Here is a 21,927-nt window from a genome sequence, read left to right as displayed (position 1 = left end):
ACACACACACACACACACACACACACAGCACTGACATTCACATAAATTCCCTCTCATACACAAGCAGACCCACCTGCATCATGCCATACACAAAAGACATACACAAGAATGGCTAGCTAGCTGAGGGAAAACTTGTTTAAAAAAAAAAAAAAAAAAAAAAACACAATTATAGCCATGCTGAATACACACAGTGCTGAAATGAGTCATCCCTCAGCAAGCAGAGGTCTCTTCTTGCCAGACGTCCCTGAGGGTTGGCCCACTGCACTCACCTTTACTTTCAGCACCTGCAGCGCTGCTGTCTGGCGCAGGAAGCATGTCCTCGAAGCCCCAGGAGACGCTGTGCTTGCCCCCCAGCAGACAGGACGGAGATCCTGGACCCCCCTCCAGTACCAGGAGCCTAAGGGAGCAGAAAGGATGGGCTCACACCCAGACAGGCACATGCAGAGCAGGGCTATCCCACTCCTCTCACATCAAAGCCCGGCCCACTACCTCAATGAACATGTCACAGTACTGTGAGTCATGGGTGGGGCCTGAATGAGGTGCTCCAATCACCCCAGTATTCTAACTACAGATTCAGATAATACACAGCTAACATTCTCACAACATTGCCATGACATAGCCGCATGGGCATGCTGTTGCAATGTCTTTGCAAAATGTTGAGTCAATGGGGGTTGTGTCAATACCTGTGCAACACGTCGGCTACAGGCAGCTGGCCCAGGACAGTCTGTTTCTGCAGGAGATGAACGGTGTGGATGAAGGTCTTCAACGACCCCCTGGAATAAGAGCAAAGAAAAGGGCTTAGTTAGGAGGCGCTGACACAGGGCCTCTTCATCAGACACAGCAGTAGGAGTCGCTGACACAGGGCCTCTTCGTCAGACACAGCATTAGGAGGCCCTGACACAGGGCCTCTTCATCAGACACAGCAGTAGGAGGCGCTGACACAGGGCCTCTTCATCAGACACAGCAGTAGGAGGCGCTGACACAGGGCCTCTTCGTCAGACACAGCATTAGGAGGCGCTGACACAGGGCCTCTTCGTCAGAAACAGCATTAGGAGGCATTGACACAGGGCCTCTTCATCAGAAATAGCATTAGGAGGCACTGACATGGGGCCTCTTCTTCAGAAACAGCAGTAGGAGGCGCTGACACAGGGCCTCTTTGTCAGAAATAGCATTAGGAGGTGCTGACACAGGGCCTCTTCTTCAGAAACAGCAGTAGGAGGCACTGACACAGGGCCTCTTCGTCAGACACAGCATTAGGAGGCGCTGACACAGGGCCTCTATGTCAGACACAGCATTAGGAGGCGCTGAAACCACTCAGGGTGCTCTTTTCCCTAGCAGTGCTGCCAGCTACAGACCCATGCCACTGTTCGTTATAATCATATAACGAACAATTATCTAACCAGAAGCTCAGACAAGAATGAATGTGTCTTTAAGCATGTGCATGCGCCTTTAAATCAGCATACGTGCGTAACGCATTAGTTGTAAGTACTTGTGTGTGGATGCATGTGTCATGAAGCCTTAATGGCCAGGGGACATGCTGTAGACAGGGGCTCCAGTCATCAGTGACTCAGAGACAGACCAGCAGCCCCCTCTTTCCCCTCAGAGGAGACACCCGGGTGACATCATCAAGCTGTACCATGATGCCTGAAAAAAGTGTGTAAGCAGTCCTTCAATTATTTACCGCGACCCCTTGCGCTGTATTATTCATGGCCATATTTTTCATTGTAAGGCAGTGCCAATGGAACGGATAAACACAAAGGAGCCCTCATGTTTAAGTGAGGTGTCTCCATTTCTCCACTGTCTACACACAAGCTCTTGAATCGCGCAACAGCGCCGTCAGGCCCCAGGCTTTGTGCTGCGTCGCAAAGCACGATCGCTGTGACGAAGAGGGAGGGTTAAACAAAAAAGAAAAAACAGCAGTACTTTAATTAAGGGATCATATTCCAAAAAAGCACTGGGGCTGGACAGTTCTCTGCAACAATAGGCATCTTTTGCCTCTAAAGAAAGGACACAAAAGGGGAGGTTCTGGTTTTGACAAGTCGCGCACAGTTGTCACCGGCAGCAGCGTGACCCCAGCCTCTGTTAAAGGGCCGCTTTCACAGCTCATGGACACGGTCAGCCATTCAAAAGGACCAGCATACGTATAAACAACAGCAGCGCGTTTACCATATCGCTTATATTCGGAGTTCTCAGACAAAACAAGACACCATCAACGCACACACAATGATGGCATTCAAAAGCCCTTGTGGCATTACACCTTACGACCAATCCATTGCAATGCTCAGCCCAAGAAAGCAATCAGCTGTACACCCGCCCTCTGTACACCCCTAGTCCATTCAAGAGTGTTTAGACTTGGTCATGGCTGGCTACAGTACGGCGTGTTTTTGTCTTAGATTGCTGAATCTGAAGGCTAGGAAGAGCACTCAAACACAATAGGTGGTAATCTGTGGATGGCCAATATCCCGTCAAACCGCAGGTCGCGCTCTTACCTGGCGCAGGCAAGCGCCACCAGGGCGGCGGCGGCGTTCTCCCTCTGCCTGTGTCCATGGAGCTGGGGAGTGGAGGGCCGCTGCTGCTGCTGCTGCTGCTGCTGCTGGGGAGGCTCCTCCTCCAGCCAGGAGCACAGGAGGCTCTCCAGGCCGTTGAGGCAGTCGGCCGGCTCCTTGCTCAGGCTGAGGGGCTGGCAGTCGCGCAGGCAGGCCAGCAGCACCTCGGCGGTGATGCTGCAGAGGGCGGGGTCGCTGCGCGACTGCGACTGCAGCAGCGGGAAGACGAGCAGCAGGCCCATGCGCGAGGTGAAGGGCGCCTGCTCGGGCTGCTGCAGCAGGCCCTGCCGCTTCAGCAGGGCCAGCGTCTCCTCGTCGCCGCCGGCGCCCTCGCGCTCCTGCTGCTCCTCCAGGGCCAGCTGCCGCTGCGCCCCCCACAGGCCGCGCAGGGCGTTGAGCCGGTACTCCAGCAGCCGGGCATAGGCGTTGCTCTGGTTGCCGCAGACGGCACGGAGGCGCTCGGCGAGCTCCGCCGGGTTCTTGGTCTCGAAGGTCAGGATCTGGAAGAGAGGTGGGCATATGAGTGAGGAAGGAGGTTCAAGCCATACCTGTGTACCACCATCACTGGCTGCTCCTCTGTGGCGATGCCTGACAATGACAGTAAAACCAGAAACAGCTGTTATTAAATCATGTAGCTTCACTGTGTTGTGCACCCTGAAGCATCCCCATGTAGACCACCATGTCAGACTCAATTTTCAGCAAGATTCTACCCTCTACATTTCCTCTCTGCCCAGGCAAAGAAATCTTACCACTGCTCCTAAGTTCCATTGCTTGCCCTTCTCTAAGCATACTCACAAGCAGGAAAAGCATGAAAGTATTTTTGTTATAACCTATTTCTCACAGAAACAATTTGATTCCTATTGAGTGATTCGAATCAGAACCAAAATGGAAATGCTCCAACAGCTATGAATACTCTCGAGCACCTGCCTTCATCTGAATTATTAAGGATATACGATGAAGGAGCTTGAACTTCTATTTAAAGCACGGTTTGTCTGATAGATCTCATTACTATTGATGCAGTATTTTTCACCACAGTCTGCACTGGCTGGCTGATACTCATTAGGTGCTGACACTGCTGACCCTACTTTACAGAGGGGCCTCAAGAGCCCTCCCTGTCCTGGATCGTTCATTACCTCAGGAGGTCCCTGCTTTGCTCAAGTCTTTCTTTGGATGTGAGGGTTTCTGAAGAAGTCAAATCACCTGAGTTTCTGTGTGAAATTTATCCCTTCATTTCAATTAAAAGCAGACGTATCCTGACCTGGGAGATCCAGAGCTACCTGCAACTGCTCCACTCTGATCCACACAGTACAGCTAAGCTTTCCAGAGGGCTGCAATCAAGCAGGCTTTTCAGCCCATCAGAAACCACCGGCGCTCTCAGAACTGGAGAGGGGAGCGAAATTGGTTCAATCAAGACGGTGATTAGCTGAACCAGGTGGTCAAGTGCCCTGGTGGAAGGCTGGCCCGCGAGCGCTGTGACCGTGCAGAACCTGCACCAAGTAGCTCTGCTACAGCGGCATTCCCCCTGGGGGCACAGCAAACAATGCAACCCCTAATCTCGCCATGCCCATTTAACCCTCTCGTTCCGCAGAGGATCAGATAACAGGGAAGAGGCCCCTTCATCCACTGTGTGGGTGGGGAGGAGGGCATGGCACACTGGGGTCTCCGCCTCATTAACAGGCAGGCCAAAAAAAGCACAACCATGACAAAGAGTGAGAGCCGCTCCTGGTGTATCCCTCAAGGAGCCGGCGGTCACTTTTGAAGCTCATATTGCCGGAGCTACAAATCAGATTTACTACATGGGGGGGAAAAAAGCAGGTTCACTCTGGAGCCAGACCTAATGATGTGAAGGGAGGGAGGGAGTGCTCGCACGCATCTCCCAAGTCAGAATTATCCCTCTGATCGTACAGAAGCTGAGAAATTTGTGAGCGTTTACAACAATCATTCAGTCAACGGGATGCCTCTGTTTTCCTTCCTAAAAACTACACAAGCCATTCCCAGCAATAAGAGCTACAGTAACGGCCTTAATGTGGTGGCATTAGCGATGAACCGAACATCCGAGCAACATCTGCACTTAGGCAACATTTTACAGATATTGATTGCAGTGTGGCCAAGGCTCGTTGAGCTCGGGAAAAAATATCCATTATGCCATTTAGCAAGCACATTTCATATTGATTCCATTCCAGACGCACAGCTAACGTTACAGTAACGTTCCTTAATCGGAGGGTGGGATTTCACTCGCAGTGTTTCGCAGGCAGGCCGCTTCTCCTCTGGCCACGCTGTCAGCCAGGATGTGTCCGAGGTTAGAGGCCCGCTTGGTGGAGCCGGGAACATCCGAAAACAAGGGCCGCTGCATTAACATTACTCACTCTGCAACAAAGTCGTTGAGGGAAGCTAAACAAAGCAGCGCAGGTCGGATGAGTGATGTGGTAACCGTAAACCGCGCATCCACACCAGGCCTGACCCTAACAGGGCTTTTAGTGGGTGCCCCTGGGGGCCCATGTGCAACACCAGTGCATGGGAACATGATGCAAGCCCTGGCCTGGAGGACCACCGGGGCAGTTTCTCACACACACACACACACACACACACACACACACTCTCACTCACCCGCCCCAACTGCACCATCAGAACATGCTGTGGAAGTCATGTGACTGGGGGGGAGGGGAGGGCAGGGGAGGAGAGCTTCATACTCAGACACAGGGCGTCCGGGGCGAAACACGGCAGACAGGAGACACAGCCCTGCCCTGCCGCTGTGCTATTCTGAGGGATGACATCCCGTTTATCATGACCTAGGCAATGACAGTGCACTGAACCAGAACCAGAGCCTCCACAGCATAAAGCCACAGTCTCCAGGGCTCAGCACCTGGCTGCGCTTCTCAATCGAATAATTACGGGAGGGCCCACAGAAAACATATCCGAGAAGTGACACTTGTTCATTCAGACCGGGGGAAACAAAAGGAAGTGCCATGACAGTAACGCCACAGCCAGCAAATACTTCACATACATGCAACTGGCTGCCTGACGCGAACCCCGGCATGTGGTTCCCTACAATGCCCAAATGGTCTGGAATTCAGATGGGGATTTCTGGAAACCTAATCAATTTTGGAAAACACAGGCGCCACTCCACCCTCATTCAGCCTGCTGCAGAAAATTGAGTTAATGACTCAACGTGGAATGAGTCAGGGCCAGAGGATGGTGAGCAGGCCTGGGAGGAAGGCACTTAACACAACCCACGGCTCAGGGGACCCGGAGCGGCGCTAAAGCCAGAGGCTGCCAGGGTTCACATCCCCTGGACCTCGGTGCCTGGCCCGTCTGATGCAAAGCCGGTGCCCGTCCCCGCCGCGCTCTTCCTCCTCCCTCGGACGCCTGCACAGAGCTCTGATTGTGTTACTGATGCACACGCCTCGGCTCGAATTACAAACCACTGCAGACTCCACCACCGGCTAAAATAAGGCCTGCACATTAGCCAATGGTTTCACGTATGGGCCCCGCCTTCCGAAACCGATTAAAATTTCCAAATGGCCCAAAAAACATCCACAAATCCTTAATGCGGTGTATCAGGGAATGGCCCCATCGATGATTACTGCGGTGGCGGGAGAGAACGGATTACCTCGTGCAGAGAATGAACGGCATGTCCCCATCTACTTTTGACAGGTGCACGGCCTCGGCAACAGCCGTTCCAGCCTCGTTCCTGGCTATCTGCTTTTGCGCTCACCTTCCACAACTGAAGACACCCAGTGCAAAGGGTGAGTGAATGAGCCGCAATACACACAGAGGACAGATTGAGGTGCTTATCCATAAACATCTAAACAGAAAACACAGTGGCAAAATGGACCAAAGTATAATGAAGACAGACCAGGGACTCTTCGCTCTCTCCCCTGACATTACGCAGCAGGTGATAATACCAGATGAGCCCGCCCCCTCCAAATCGCTCAGCACACAAGAACGTCACTGCCCATATCATCAGGATACACACTAATTTGGAGGGCATCATCAACAGAGCACACAGGGTCTGCTCTGAGAAAAGTGAACGGCAAGGCCTTTTCCTGGGGTGTAAAAATGACTGTGCTTGACTGATTTCTGCAAAACAAAATTACTTGAGTGCAACATATTACACAGTAATAATGAGCATTTTGATGATGCCAGTTTTATTACAGTCAATTTTAATGAACTAATGAACCCTCCCTTCCCTTCCCTACTTCTGTGGTGTTTGAACCCTAATATGCAATGTTTCACTTACATTATCATACAGGCAGAGCTGGTGTAAATTGCTGCTCTGTATTTTGTATTAAACAAAAAAGTTAACATAAAAAGTTTAAACAAAGAAGCATAGGGATAACTGCATCCATACCCCTGATGGACAGCCATAATGTGTCCCCAGACATCACCCCTTAAACATCTCCTAATTATTGAAAATCACCAAGGAAACACACAGATACGTGTCACACCATTAAATAACATTTTATTAGCTTTGAAAATTCCATCTGTAATGTTCTTTAAATAACTGGGGAAAGCTAAAACACCCACTTAATTAATCTGAATTAAATTAGTCTTAAATCATATGTTGACTAATGATTCAGAAAGCCAGGTGGATAGAGCAGCAGGGCTTTATAGGACCAACGATGACAGCCAGCGTTTTTAGGGACGACACCGTGTTGCTGGTCAGTTTTTATGCCTGCATAAACACAGTCCTTGAAAGATGTCCCTGGTATACCATGAATTGTTTTCTGTAATTGCCTGCCGGGTGCTGGGGGATGGGGGGAGGGGGGCACTGATATGTATTCTGTATGACTTGCTGCTCGTGTCCTGTTTTCCAGGGGAAGAGCTCGGCCTTTTGTACGGCTGTACTCGAGCATGCCATGTAAAAAGGTAAACACAATAGTCGTCACTCTGAATTCAAACACGCCGGCTACAAAGACTGGAGGGAGAGACCAACAGGAGAAACGCGTAGAAGGTTCCTCGCAAGGGCAGTCTCCGGTAATTACGTGCCATGAATACGCGCTAATAACATGACTTGCCATGTCACATGAAAAAAAAGTACATCAGCTATGTCTCCCATTAAAACTGCTTCATCATAAGGTCATGTTGCAAGCATATCTCTGTCTCAAAAGCGGGCTAGCTAATTCGCCAAAAAGACAGCTAACATGACTGACTGTGTGACAATAGCTTCCCAGCAAGTTAAGGCACAACAGTTACCTTTGCCTTAAATGAGGAACTATCTAGCTAGGTAACTAACGTCTCCCTCGCAGTATGGCTCAAACTAACCCTGGATGCAAACTTGTCCAGAAATTTCCATAGAAACGACTAAGCCAACTACTTGCAGCCACCTTGCTTATTTGTTAACTAACATACCTAGCTACCTTTAGACTTTGAAAAGCATGACGAAGATGTCTAGCTAACGTTAGCGAGCTTTGCCATCCTGCAAATCAAAATTAGCTTTGGCAAGCTAGCTGACAAGCAAACCTAAGCAAGACTGCTGGCCAGCTGACTGTTAGCTAACGTTAGCTATTTACATGGCACGTATAGCAGCAAGCAGCTAGCCAAGCTTGCTACCTGGAATCACTGACAGGGTCCGAGCCGTTCTTTTAATTTTTGTTATCATATCTAAATAACACTGGTTAGCTACTTGCGAGCTGTCTCCTCTAAACTGAATTAGCAAGCTAACATTAGCTTGCTGGTTACTGCCTAGACAGCTGGGGCCACCACACACACCCTGGTAACTTGGAGTAGCTGGCAACGTAGCTAGCTAGCCAACGGTTACATTAGAAAAAAGACGGTTGCTGTTGTTGGACTCACCTCCTGTTCGGTGTCTCCCTGTTCCGAAACCCCTATTTCACTGGGCAGCTCGGCCAGGTCCGTGACCCGAATCAGTCCATCGTGAAGAAAAATCGTCTCTTCCTTCACTGACAGCCACTGGGACGAATCCACGGCCCCCGAGCCCATCTCTCTCTCCTCCGAAAAAAAACCGAAACAGGTCGAACATTAAAAAATCAAGTACCCGTGGTTACGGCAGCGCTCTACACAACAGACATTCTGCTGTCAGCACAGGGAATAACACCACTATAATAACTAGCTAGCAAAGTTAGCTCTGTCAATGAACGCCGCCCGGGTCAGCAGCCCAGAGTCTGCAGGTTAGCTGGCTAGCTAACTGTTAGCTAGCTAATGTTGAGCTCTTTCTCTCCCGTCTTTTCCAAACAGAGTGGGCGTGACTCTGGCAACTAATGCGTTATATTTTCATAGTTTCATCGAGAACTGCCTTTTGCAACTGAGATCGGAGTCTGAGCTAGGCCGATAAACAAAATGAATTGGAGAAAAAAGGCTCTGTCGGTGGTCCAACTCCTGTTTATCAGTGGCCGACCAGATAATGGAAGCCACACAGCTGTCAGTGCGACGCCATGTTTCTTAGGCCAAGTGTTCCCAGAATACACTGCGCTTCACGATAAACATGACAACAAATGGGACCAATGGAGCGCCGAATTATCTGCACACAACCGGACCGAAGCCGGAGAGAATTCGGGTGCAAGTAAACCTGTCAACATATGTTGCGTAAAAAATTGCTTTAGTCTGGATTTTTTTTTATATCTCACCTTTTAATCAAACAACTCGCCTGACATATTCTGGCATGATCCTGTGTGACAAATGCCAATAGCCTACCTAGCGAATGTGCTAGTTGCTAGTTTGCCAGCAAGTCAGAATAATTCGCTAAGAAAATGAAGTCAGCAGTTAGCAAATAAACTAAATTCTCCGTGTATCGTTCTAACTGAAAATAACCGTGTGGTTATGTTTGTCACGACGCGTGCAAAATTTGAGGAGAATCTATCTTGACACTAGCAGTGCGGGCTGTTATCGTCGCGAGGTGCTGCACGCCCGGTTTGTGCGCTGTCCTAAATTCAGCACCATTATCTGCTTCTTGCAACTTTCTTGTGGCGCTCGCTATCATTTATACATGATTACAGCGTCCTCTGGTGGATTTCCTCTAGACAGCACAGTTCAATCAGAGAATTCAAGCGACATGCACGAGTGTCTTTTACCTCCTTTCAAGATTATGCCTTCCAGTGCTCCGCTTTTCTCACCGATTTATTATGGTGTATATGGTATAGTTGGCTCGGGCTGAGCTAAGCTTTAAAGGGCAGCTCTTTAACTACAATAAAATAATGCCCTTTTGATCAATGTATCATAACAGAATCTGTTACGATACGCTGATCGTTAATAGGGAAAACACTAGTTTACCGGCGGTTTTCCACAACAATGACATATGTGCTTTTCGTGTCGGGTGCAACGAGGTCACGTAAGGTCCAGGGGTGCTTTGGAAATGAATACAGAAAAAATAAATCAAACGCACATACAATATTTGATACAGATACAACGTGGCACAAAGTATCCACGCGTCAGAATGTGCAAGACAGAATAAGTAGTAGCATTTCGCTTTTTCAGCAGTAAATCACTTGGGAGCATTGCTTGATATACCGTTAAGAACTGGGCAGGTACACCATTTCTTCAGCTTTCTAAATATTTAGTGTGAAAAATGTGTGCCCACATGCTGTTTATCTTGAAAGAGAAGTTGGGTAAAGTTTCTCCTCCATGAGAGATTATTTTTAAAGTCGTTAATATCATCACAATTAAGTACATGATAGATATAGGAAAGAGCCATAAAACTTTTACTGAAGAGATAGCACTTTGATTGCTTTGCTTTTATATATTATTAGTTTATAGTTTTTATTTGTTTATATATAGCATGATGCAGAAACATGCTTGTAGTTCATGGGAATGTATTGGTCACAACATTTGGAAACTTAAAATTTCACAAAAAAAATATCAGTCAGGCTTTTCCAAGCCCTATAGTCAACACAGTAGGCATCGGGACTCCTTTACCTTTACTGGGAGACAGACTGCCTCACACCTTGTCTGCTTACTCCATTAAAAAGCAATTTCCTTTTCCCATCACATTCTGCAAGCAATGATACCGATACATGTAGGTGTCCATTTATGTGTGTGTGAATCTCAATAGACATTTTGATCAAATATTCAATTATATGCGATATAATGGCCTTTTATTATGTTGCTTTACATTGGAAAGGGGAGAATAGGGTGCCTCTAAACTGGCCCATCAGGTTTTCTTTTTATGTAGGTAAATGACTGACAAGCAGTGCCATTCATTTTGATATTCAAGGTGTGATAAATTCTGATATCAGTTACATATCTAAAATGGTCACAAATAGATTTAATTAGAATGATATAAGATGTTTGTACAAATATTAAATTAATAATATACAGTGTTGTAAAGATAACACAAAATGTAAAATAATTCAGTCTGAAACACTGATCATTTCATAATTTACAACCACTGTCCGAGTGCTGAGTATAATTCAGAACAGGGATCTGCACCAGCAAGAAACATTTGGTTGACTGTATTTACATTCTTGAGTACATTTAATCAATAATCCCTGGTGATTCAGCCATAGCATAACCAAGTCTGTGCCATACAGACTTAGGTGTGGGCTCAAAATGTTAAAATAACACTTGACATGGTTTCATGAAAAACACTCCAAAACACAAAATCTGAGGTAAACACAAATTTAGAAGCATTTAGCTGGAATTACTTCTCAGTTGACACACAGAATGGCACCAATGAAAAATGCCTTTGCAGTTACAAATATGTACTGTACTTCAGCTTAGGTGTGCTCCCAGAATGCCAGGCTTGTCTTTTTCCGGTGACTTAGGGCGAGTGATCCGAAGACACCTCTTATACAGTCTGACAGGTGGACTTTTGCCAAAGGCTGATTTTGTATTCTGTCTCTTCACTTTTGGAGTTGATCCCACATGATCTCTGATGGCCTCTGCGACCTCCATCGCCTTCAAGGCCCTCTGGAGGTGTGAGGATTCAGAGACAACAGCCACACACCTAAAGGACAGGGAATCAGTCTCATTACAACAGAGCTGCACCAAGGCAATGCATAAATACAAACAGGTGCTCAAGTGGATTCATCTCAAATAATGTTACTCATCAATTAAATGACAAAAAAATTGTCAAAACAAATCAAAGAAAAAATGTGATATGTCACGGCATGTTTCTCTGGTAACTGGCATCAGTTTTAGCAATGCATCGATGTCTAATGTGGAACCACTGACCGCTTCCTCTGTGGGCAGTCCTCGATGCGTGGCATTTTAAAGCAGGACAGTGACACAAAGTCCAGCAACAGAGACTGCACAGCGCTGGGCTCCTTCAGTTGCCTGAGCTGCCGGGCTAGCCTGCAGAATGAGGGATGCACATACTGGTGACATACTATTATCTGACATGCTGACCATTATCTACATCAGTGGTGTCCAAACCTCTCCTGGAGGGCCACTTGTCCTGCGTGTTTTAGATCTCTCCCTGCTCCAACACAGCTGATTCAAATGATCAACTCGTTATGAACTCCTGAAGCTGCTGAATAACAAACTGATCATTTGAATCAGCTGTGTTGGAGCAGGGAGAGATCTAAAACATGCAGGACAAGTGGCCCTCCAGGAGAGATTTGGACACCCCTGATCTACATACTGTTGTCTGACATATTCTGATGGGGGGCGCAGTTGTGAGCTGGACCAGGGCATGTCCTTTCATGGGCCTAAGAGGGTGATGCCTTTTGTCTGGTTCAAGTAAGTGTGCCCAGTAGGGCCTGCTGCCTTGTCCGTGAGAGCTGCTACAGTGGTACAGTCTCTACTTTGCACATAATCACAGTTTCACCTAAGGATGTATGTATCAAGGCTACTAATTTAAGATTTAATTGGTGATTTAATACATATTTTAAAAATAATTATTTTAGAATGTATTAGAATTCTTTCATTAGGTTTCATAACATAAATCCAAGTAAATTCCAAGAGTAACTTACCAAGATTTACCACTAGGGGACAGTGTTTCCTTATTACATACCAAATGGACAGGAGGGAATTCAAGAAATGTACACAAATAATGTAACCACAACTGCCATCTTCATCATTAGATCACTATCTTTGCTATAGCTAGCTAGCAGTTTACTAAACACAATGCAAAATGGAATTGATCACCTGTGCCAATCAGTGGGTTTGCCCTTCTTGTCTAGCAGAAACTATTTTTACATTATTTGCATCAGACAACCTTTTCTGTCATTTGTAAGACTGGCATTGCTTATAATCACTATAAGAATGTTTTAAAAGGGGGGCGGGGGCAGGAGCAGCAGTACATGTTGTGAGGGAGAACCTTCACCTTTTTCCCAAAACTGTGTCTTCGGTTGTTAATTTGTTAAATGTTTAAGTATTGTTGTCCTTCCCTTTCCAACCTTGTCAGTCACAGAGCTCATTATTTTCATCTGAACAGGTTAATTGTTTAATTGTTTGTGATTTTCAGTATGTGTGTCTGAATGGTCTTTGTCTGTGTGAGGCAGCCCATTGGTTAATGAGCCACACCTGTCTAATTAAATCTACTAAGTACAAGTGTGTGGCTGGATAGTAATAGGCTTACTTTTTCCGCTCACTGTATGCTCTGGCTGGTTTCGTTTGTTGGTTTTTATTTATTTTTTAAACATTTGCTCTTTCTGCTCATTTTTATGAGAAGTGTCAGCCAGCTTCTCCATGCTTGTATGTGGAATATTTATTAGCATGGGGGGCAAGACAGGATAGTCCAAACCTGCTAAAGCTACCTCTGATTCCAACAGTCTTTTCATCAGTGGTATAGTCTCATGTTTGTGCGCATAGGGACAGTGTAATGTGAGTCTAATGGCGTGGTAGGATCATTAAATACTATGGTGCAGTCTCACCTGGGCATAAAATGGTCTCATTGAAAGGGCAGTTGTAAAGGCTTACCTGCGAGTGCAGTTGCAGTTGTATAGGATCTTAGACTCCAAGTTGCGCAGTCCATATCTTTCTTCCAAAGGGAGGATCTTGTACTTGCACTCATCCAACTGCTTGTAGCAATCACAGAGCTGCAGTTTATCTACAACATAGAACACTTTATTGGCTTTGCTTTAAAATGTGAAAAGGCAGCATTCCTGTTGTGCTAAAAAACAATAACAGGTCAAACTCCTCCTTTTTTTTATTCCCAAACTGACCTTTTGTGCTTCTGGACTGTATAGTTTATAAAGAATATTTTGGAATATTCCTTTCTATTACCTAACGTTACTGGAATGTTTCAGGAATTCAAACTTGAGGCATTTCTGGGGCATTTTATGAGCTGGGGTTGCATTTCACCCCAGGTCATTCCTGCAGCTGTTGATAATCTCCTACCATCGCTTACCTCTCCGATTCTGATAGGAGTGGGATTGCACAATCTCCTGCATGCCCTATACTGACATACATCCAGTCTATAGCCACTCCCCTCATGTAGTGATGTGATCTCCATGAATTGTTTCATGCAGCTGCTTTAGAGGGTTATGTTTAAGTGATGGACCTTCAAAGACAGGTGATTGAGAGCAGGCATTTTAGGCTTAGTCCTGGGTATTATGTTGCTGCTTTGATAGAATGGCATCTCCTACACATTGTACAGCAGCCTATGCGATGGTGGTGTTGATACAGTTTCTGTTGTGAAAACCATATACAGCACTGTCTTTTCTTTTAGAGCATCCGCTGGCCTGAATTCAACATTAGCCCCTACTCCGTATTGATGTGCGGATTATTTCAGTCATGTATTTCTCTGTACACCTGCACACGTACCTTTGTATCTGGTGTCCTGCACTGGTGCAGGAAGGTTTTTCGGGGCATGCATTTTCGGGTCCCAGGGCAGGGCTGTGGGCAGGGCGTTCTCTGACAGCAGCTGTTTCCTCTGTTTGATAGGGGACGGGGAGCTCCTTCTCTTTCCTGTGCTCAAAGATGTGGTCTTCCTCACAGGACTGACTGTGGATGTAGAGGTCGTCGGTGCTGGAGAGGCCATCGTCAGTTTCACTGTAGCTTTTCTCCCTTTGCTGTGCCCCGACCCACCCGCTCTCCTTCGGCTGGGCCGGAAGGTGTCCCCCCGGGACGGCCCCCTTTGGCCACATCGTCGCCTGCCCTTGGGGTGCTTGGAGGGTTTGTGTCTGTTGTCCCACGATTGGCAGTTTCTTACTGCAGGAGTAATGCTGCTTAGTGTGTTGGATGTAGGACTGGAGGTTACTAAGACAACAGTGTGCTTTCCTGTTGTGGTTGTGACTGCTTTCCTCCTTTCAACTGTTGAGGCTGAAGGACTGGAGGTTATTGAGATAGCAGTCTGTTTTCCTCCAGTGGTTGAGACTGCTTTCCTGCGTTTAATTGTTGAGGCTGAAGTACTGGAGGTTACCAAGACAACAGTCTGTTTTCCTGTAGTGGTGGCTGCTTTCCTGCTCTTAATTGTTGAGGCTGAAGGACTGGAGGTTACTGAGATGACGGTCTGTTTTCCTGCAGTGGTTGAGGCTGCTTTCCTGCTGTTAATTGTTGAAGCAGCTGGACTGGATGTTACTAAGGTGATGGTCTGTTTTCCTGTAGTTGCTGCTGGGTCTGGATCAGTGGAATTGTACGCAATAGGATTCTTGAAAACGGCATACGGGGCAAGTTGTACTGCCTTACACCTGCCCAGGGAAGAGAGGTAAATGTCAGGAAAGGTCCACACAAGCTGAATTAAAGAGGTTGCATCCTTTCTGAGTTTTTTTTCTACCACCACTTTTTTGGCAAATCAAATATAACAGACAGTTGTGTAGAAAGTAAAAAGATATGTCAATGAACTTCAATGTTCTGATGCAAACAAACCTTCAGGATTTCAACTCCCATTAGACTGCAACTCTCAGCAAATGACAAAGGTGCCAGCAAGTGACAAAGCTGAAGACTGACAAAATTTACAGTCAAGGATTCACAACTAAAACTATGGATGTGGTTAAATTCTCAGAGGACAACCTGGAATTAATCATGCCTAAATCCTTGGTCTCAAGCCGAAACCTTGAAATCCAGGAGAAGAGTGTACCGCCTGTTTCTCAAACTGTGCTGACATGCAAATTTGGCCTTCTTTGAAGTGGCTGTGCACAACCCCTCCCACCCCCATTAGGCACTCCCACCTAGTTGACTCATCTTTCAGTCAAGCGGGAATAATTTGGAACTGGCAGCTGTGAATTTTCCATGGAAACAGAACAAGGTGGGGCATTGCTGCCAGAGGGGCATGCTGAGCCGAAAATCAGCAAATAAATGCAAGCATTACGACTGGAGGTGTGTCGCTGTAATGGTGCTCTCCCAAGAACAATGCCTTTACTGAGGCCTGTGTGGGAGTTCTGAATCTGTCGCACTGCATGCCATAAGTCAATAATATTCCAAAACACGTTTATCTGGCCTTTCTTTTAAATGATGGTATGCGCATGTGTAATTTTAAAAACATTACCGAGTCCATCCTATTTTTGAATGTAATGATTGCAAGAATACTTGCTCGACTTGTGCATCCAGAGGGCTTTTTCTGTAACCAGCTGCAGCCCTAAAAGAATTTAACTTGTGTAGCAGAAAGCTTTATTCTGAATTTTCTATTTTTGATGGGATGGTTTGTTTTCCCAAGAATATTCCCAAATAAATATATTTTTAATAAAAAATGCTAATTGATTTTGGTGATTACAGTAAATTTGATGAAACTGCCTCAGAATGAAACTCTTGCTTTTAATTGTCAAAGTTAAGAAAAAATGTTGATCCCGGGGTGTGTTTCTAGCTTGCACCTGCAAGTTGTAGTTCCTGCAGGCTAAATATGACAGAATTGACTTGCCTGGGATGTCATGAAATTCCTCTACTAGCACGTAGCTTGTTACACGCTATGCATCCACCAACAAATCATCTCAAATGGCACTCACAAGCCCCACCAGCTGATCTGGGTGCAGTGCTTCTTCTGTGTGAACTCAAAGCAGGGGACCTTCAGGACACTGAAGAAGCTGTAGCCCACCATATGGGAAATGGGGTCGTTCACTTCCATGAGACACTGGCGGAATCTGAGGGAAGAGAAATTGAAACACTGTGAATTACATTTGCACTGGACAAATCATAGAGCTGCTCTGTGGCCAGTCCAGAGGCCTCATCCATGTTTGACATTGGACGAGGCTGTACTGTAAGTTCAAATCCAATCCAAAGGAACCAAGCCAAGCTGACCCCACCTGCTGCTCATGTAACAGACATGTATTGTGGTAAAGGTTCTGCAGTAGGCAGGTGCCATTTACGTGAACATCTTATTTCTTGTCACAGGCATTAGGACAGGCTCTGAAACTATAATCCATCAAGTTCTGAGCTTCATGTGGTTTTGAAGTAATGGGGTCAACTGCCAATGCTTGCTGACTTATCATGGCAGTACATGAAAAGGGAGTGTTCTCACTGTTCACTTCAACTTACACACACTGACATACAATATCATTAATTAACTACTGACATGTTTTACCCTAGAGTGCATTCACTTTCAGCTAAAGCCAGTACAGACAGGGACGACTTCAGGCAACCAGACGGTCAGCTCAGAGAATTCAGCCGTATACAGGGCAACTTACATAACAGAACATAATATGCATAGCTGGATATTTACAAAAACGAACCACATTGAGCATGCTCAACAATACAGTAGAGGTCCTTGTTTGGGATATGATTCCGTTGCCCTCTGGTCACGAGTTTAGTTCCTTAATCACTAGGCCAAACTGGCATATTACAATGTTGTATGTGTGCACACCATTCTAGTACCGTGTAACACCCAAACTGTAGCAAGTGTAAGAGTGACTCCACTTTGAGGATGCATTCATCCAGGTGAGCTGTTCAGGAATGTAGGTTCACATATTTTTTCAGTTAGCTGTCTTTTTCACAGCTGGTGTTTCCAAGCACTGCAGCCATCACTCATATTAAGAGTTTACTAGACGCTTCTTGGAAGGAATTCTTCAACTACAGGTGCATTCAGACAACATCATTCCCTTTAACCTTCCATTTTCTGACTTGAACATCTCACCTCATTACACAGTGTACCCTTAAGCAAATGGTTTGAACCTTTCTAGAAATTTTGCAGCTTGGTCTGGTAAATATTATATATACATATATTGCATTTTCTCATCAAATTCTCCAGAGCAACTTACATAGTGTAGCTTCCATTTTTTTTTCAATTTATTACCCAGATTTATTAGCTGCCTTTATTACCCGGCTATTCCTGAACACCTCAACATTAAGCCCACCATGACAGCCACTACACCTAATGGGGAGCCCAAGGTAAGGTGTGTGCAATCCTCTGATACTCATGTAAGCCAATTAAACTACTTTTCACTCTACAAGTCCCACGCTGCCCTAGAAAATGCTCACTGAATAGAGGATAAGCACGATTCCTTGATGCCCTCCATGTAACTCTCAGGCACCCAAGCGAGTCACAAGGCGCTAGTCGCATTACAAGCAATCCCTGCTCAGCACTCAGGCTGCACTAACTACTATTACTTATCAGGAGCCCCTTACAATTTTTATGTTGTCCATTTATACAGCTGGATATTTACTGAGGTTTCTCAGGTCACATACCTCGCCCATGGGGCTCATGTGGTAGTTGAACTGGCAACCTTCTGCTTAAGACCCTTGCTCTTGTTTACTGGATCAAATGTACTGTGGGGTGCTCATAACACCTCTAAGACTCTGGGAAAATGTGTCCCCCCAGCAAAGGACTGAGGAGTTCTCATTTCCAAAATTAATGTAGAATCTCCACTGATCTGTACAAACCTCAAGCAAAATCCTCTTCATCAATAGAGTGCTATTGACCAATTGCTATTGAGAGAGAGATAAGCACTGAAGCCTCTGTATAAAACCTGAAACATGACTGCAGAGGCATGCAGCCCCCAAAGCCTTACCTTTGGTCACAGTCACAGTGTGACACGGTGAAGAGGTTGGAGTTGAAGACACCGTAGTTGACCCTGAAGGCAGGGATGGTGTTCTTGCAGTGGTCATGCTCCCGGCAGCATTTGTCAGTCTTCTCGAACATACCTGTGTCATGGACAAAAGGGGACAGGAGGGTGGGAGGGTTGGAACTCAGCAAGCAGGAAACCCTTGGTGGAAAAGATCATTCACTGAGAACAGCGATGAAGGACAGATCTGTGATGGGTACAGTCTGCACCCAGAAACACAGTAGATGAAACACCTTCCAACTGTCATCTTTTGGAACATCAAATTGATTAAGTCATCCCTTCTTCTGTCAGTGACCCACCAAACCAAATCAGAATCCACTTTTTGAAAGAGGTGACTGACAGGTGGTGAAATGAGATGATACCAACTCAAATTCCTTATAGTGTTCAAGTAGATTGAGATTTGAATTCCCATTGGATCATTAATGCATTTTTAATCTAATGAACTTTTTTGAATGAACGCATTTGTTTACTGAATAGCACCATTCTGCAGTGCCCGTTATATGTTTTTGAACAGGTGTTATTTTGATGTCATTACTTGTCTGATAAATGTTCAACAGGAAACAATAATCAACATGCTTTTGTATGCGTTACACAGCAATATCTCACTTGCAAGAACTTGACCCTGCAAAATAGTACCTTTAGATACCTAATAGTTGTCTGAGATTATATAAGACCTAAGCCTTTATATTCCAATCATTGAACGTGGCCCAGTTTTTTTTTTTTTTTTCAACTGGCTCATATTCTGGCAGGTGACATTCTACCTTGGATAACCTCCAGGAAGAGTCATGGTGAAGCAGTGCTATGTTCCAGCCTGCCATTTAATGTTTACATATATTGTACAGCGTTTCCAGTCAATTCAGTTTCCTTGAGGCAAGATCCCATGAAATATATTGCAGAGTGCAGGGGTGTCCCCTAGTGACCTGGCCAAGTTCCCAGTCCGGCTCTTTCAATCCAGTAAAAGAACAATTTCACAGTTTAGTAACTACTGGGAAATTCTTGGCTCCCCACCACAAGTGATGTGTGACGGCATCCTGATGAAAGATGGTTACAGTAGGTCACACTGGTGGCAGCTATTTATTGGTGGTGGCTCACCTGAGGAACCCCCACAAGACTGTACAGTGCTTTGAGATACTTGATGGGGATAAAATGTACTATACAAAGGTCAGTAATTAGTGTCCTAAAAATGAACATGGCGGGAACGAAGAAGCTATTTCGTATCCGAACATTATCTTCAAGCAGCGTTCCCGCCCAAACTGTCCTCTAAATGAAAATTGAGCAGTCTTTCGCAAGGGCTTAAGTTATTAAATTTGTGGATATGTCTGAACATTAACGCATTCCTTCAACCTGGCCTCGTAATAAAGAATACATTCTTGCGCTCCAAGCCATTTTCCCGTTTTGTAACCCATGCGCACAAGCTAACCATCCAGATAAAGCATATACTATATACTCATAATGAAAATACAAATTGGATTTCATATATTGGATGACCATGCTTTGCAATCGACTAGAGTGATTACAATGATGATTATAAATGTATTTATATTTAAGAACACTTACTTACTTTGTTCTGTTCAATTTTCGCTTCTTTTTCTTCTTTTAAATTTTAGAATTAAAATGTGCATTTGTCCATATGACGGAGATGCCACTTTTCTTTGTTATATGTTTACGTGCTTGTTTTACTCACCTATTTCTTCATAATCGATAGCTTTGGTTCCCGTGCCACACCAAAGTGTACCGGGAAATATCCAGGATCGCCTAGTGCGCCGGCGCTCCGTTTCCGCACTGACCTCGGTACTTTCGTGTGTGGAGACTGCAAGTTTACCAGCCAACAGGTCCCTCTTCACGCGCTTGGATTGTTCGAATCCCGTAGCAGAGTGAATCACGCAAGGATTACCTGGTACCAGCAATATGCTAGTATTAAAGAGCTCCACTGACTGTCTCAAAAACTTCCCCGCGCTTTCTTCTTGGCAAAGAGCAAGATACTTCTGCGTAACAGTCGGTTCCTCGCTTACCACACAATCTACGAGCCTCTGGTTCCCTGCCCAGGTGCTGTGATACAAGCGAAGCGACTTTGGATATATCGCAGCTGACTCTTGGAGGAAGATGTAATGAGTGAGCCCGTTGATTGTGGAGCTCATCCAGTGACAGAAGTTAACGCTGTCTGGGTCCGCTTCGGAGGACACCTTCACATCATGTGCAGCAGAAAGGTTATGTAACACTAGAAATGCAATGAGAAGTAACTCGCCTCTGTTTCGCATTTCAAAACCAAATGAGCTTTTGACACGGTCTCGAATTAACCTCTGCGATCAGATAAATTACCACGATTGTAATAAAACGCTTAATTACGGACCCGACAGCGCTGGGATATAATATTCAACGAAACATTGCGCACGATGTTATACTAAAGCAATAAAAAGTCACCACGCCTGCCTACTTACAGCTGTTTTGATAAAAGACACTGCCGTCTATTTATTGAGATCAATCCAACTCGTATAAAAAACTTGCTGCATGTCGTTGCTGCATGTTGTTTGAGTGAGTGCATGCCGCCCTGTGGCTAGTACAACGTCTGTGAGGGATTGGAGGCAAGTACATTCATAAGACTACTTTTAAAGGTAACCAAATACAGCGGTTTGCATAGTCACAATAAAGTACATTTTGTAGAGACTGCACAGGAAGGGGGAGTTTGCCGGCGTTGAAGGAAAGCAAACGTGGGCGCCTAGAATGCCACTCCTTCAGTATGAGGTGATGTATTACCTAAAAAACTTCCCTGTTCTCTGGAGTCCTATTGGACGATAGAGGACACACACACAATCACTTTCACACACCCCTCTGCCTTGCCACTGAGAGAAAGAGATCGCTAGAAATTCCACGCGCGTAAAAGCGCATAAACTCACTACCGGTAATTCCAGTGATTAAAAGTTTTTGAGATCCACATTTTTTCCATAAATTACTACAGGCTGACAGTTAATCGATACAGTAAAGCGATGTAAAGCATTTGGTTGGCTAGTTGACTCGTCGTTTGTTTGGCTAGAATTTTACTGGCCTACCTGATGTCGAGGAAGCGTTCAGAAACATGAGACGCTGTTATGAATAGCCTACCTATTGCCCTGGAAAGGAATCCGTCCTCGGGTTATATTTACTTGTAAGATCTAGGATGTGTTTCATCGGCCATCGATGTTTAATCGGCCGAGAGTCTGTTAAGGAGCATTCGCTAGAATATTGAATATGGGGTCATGAAAGTGTTAAGTGGGGGTTGTTAGATGTGAACAAAATCGCTGCACGACTAGAGACAGGTGTCATAAGAATTTGAGGGTTCCTGAAAGTATAAGCGTGCTTAGAATGTACCTTTGTTCATAAAATGGTAGTGTAAATAAATTATGGCGGTCGTTAACGGTTAAGAGTAATTTCTGTTTGTTTTCAGAGCTACTAAATTTACGCCGCTGCTTGCCACGCGACTGCCAGGCAGCTATACCATCCAAATATTTGTCTGCGGGAAAGCTGTTTGGCTTCACATTCAAAATAGAATATCCATGAAAAAAAATCGAAAT

At 45.5% G+C, this 21,927-nt stretch overlaps 2 protein-coding genes across 3 annotated transcripts in view; both read right to left on the bottom strand.

Moving 5' to 3' along the window:
* The window catches only part of LOC118776113 (probable E3 ubiquitin-protein ligase HECTD4), a 51,584-nt gene extending 42,640 nt beyond the window's left edge, over nt 1–8,944 (bottom strand). Inside the window, exons 1-4 of one of the 2 annotated variants that reach the window (XM_036526207.1) lie at nt 8,343–8,944; nt 2,490–3,046; nt 684–773; nt 270–397 (exon numbers count right to left, since the gene is read on the bottom strand). In XM_036526207.1, the coding sequence (XP_036382100.1) occupies nt 270–397; nt 684–773; nt 2,490–3,046; nt 8,343–8,489 (922 nt within the window). In that variant the 5' untranslated portion in view covers nt 8,490–8,944. The remainder of the gene's footprint in view (nt 1–269; nt 398–683; nt 774–2,489; nt 3,047–8,342) is intronic. The other variant, XM_036526206.1, reaches the window with a different exon arrangement.
* A 2,457-nt stretch (nt 8,945–11,401) lies between these two features.
* LOC118776155 (group 3 secretory phospholipase A2-like) lies at nt 11,402–21,454 on the bottom strand. The gene is made up of 8 exons (XM_036526264.1): nt 21,427–21,454; nt 20,064–20,339; nt 18,326–18,458; nt 16,328–16,462; nt 14,211–14,569; nt 13,365–13,494; nt 11,676–11,795; nt 11,402–11,411 (listed from the first exon to the last, which is right to left on the bottom strand). The coding sequence occupies exons 1-8, from the start codon at nt 21,452–21,454 to the stop codon at nt 11,402–11,404; spliced, it is 1,191 nt and encodes a 396-aa protein (XP_036382157.1).
* Between the last annotated feature and the right edge of the window lie 473 nt (nt 21,455–21,927).

Source organism: Megalops cyprinoides, chromosome 4 (assembly GCF_013368585.1).
Source record: "Megalops cyprinoides isolate fMegCyp1 chromosome 4, fMegCyp1.pri, whole genome shotgun sequence".
In the NCBI taxonomy this organism is placed as follows: domain Eukaryota; kingdom Metazoa; phylum Chordata; class Actinopteri; order Elopiformes; family Megalopidae; genus Megalops; species Megalops cyprinoides.
The sequence above is the reverse complement of the archived record's forward strand: the minus strand, read 5'-3'. Positions and strand labels throughout refer to the sequence as shown.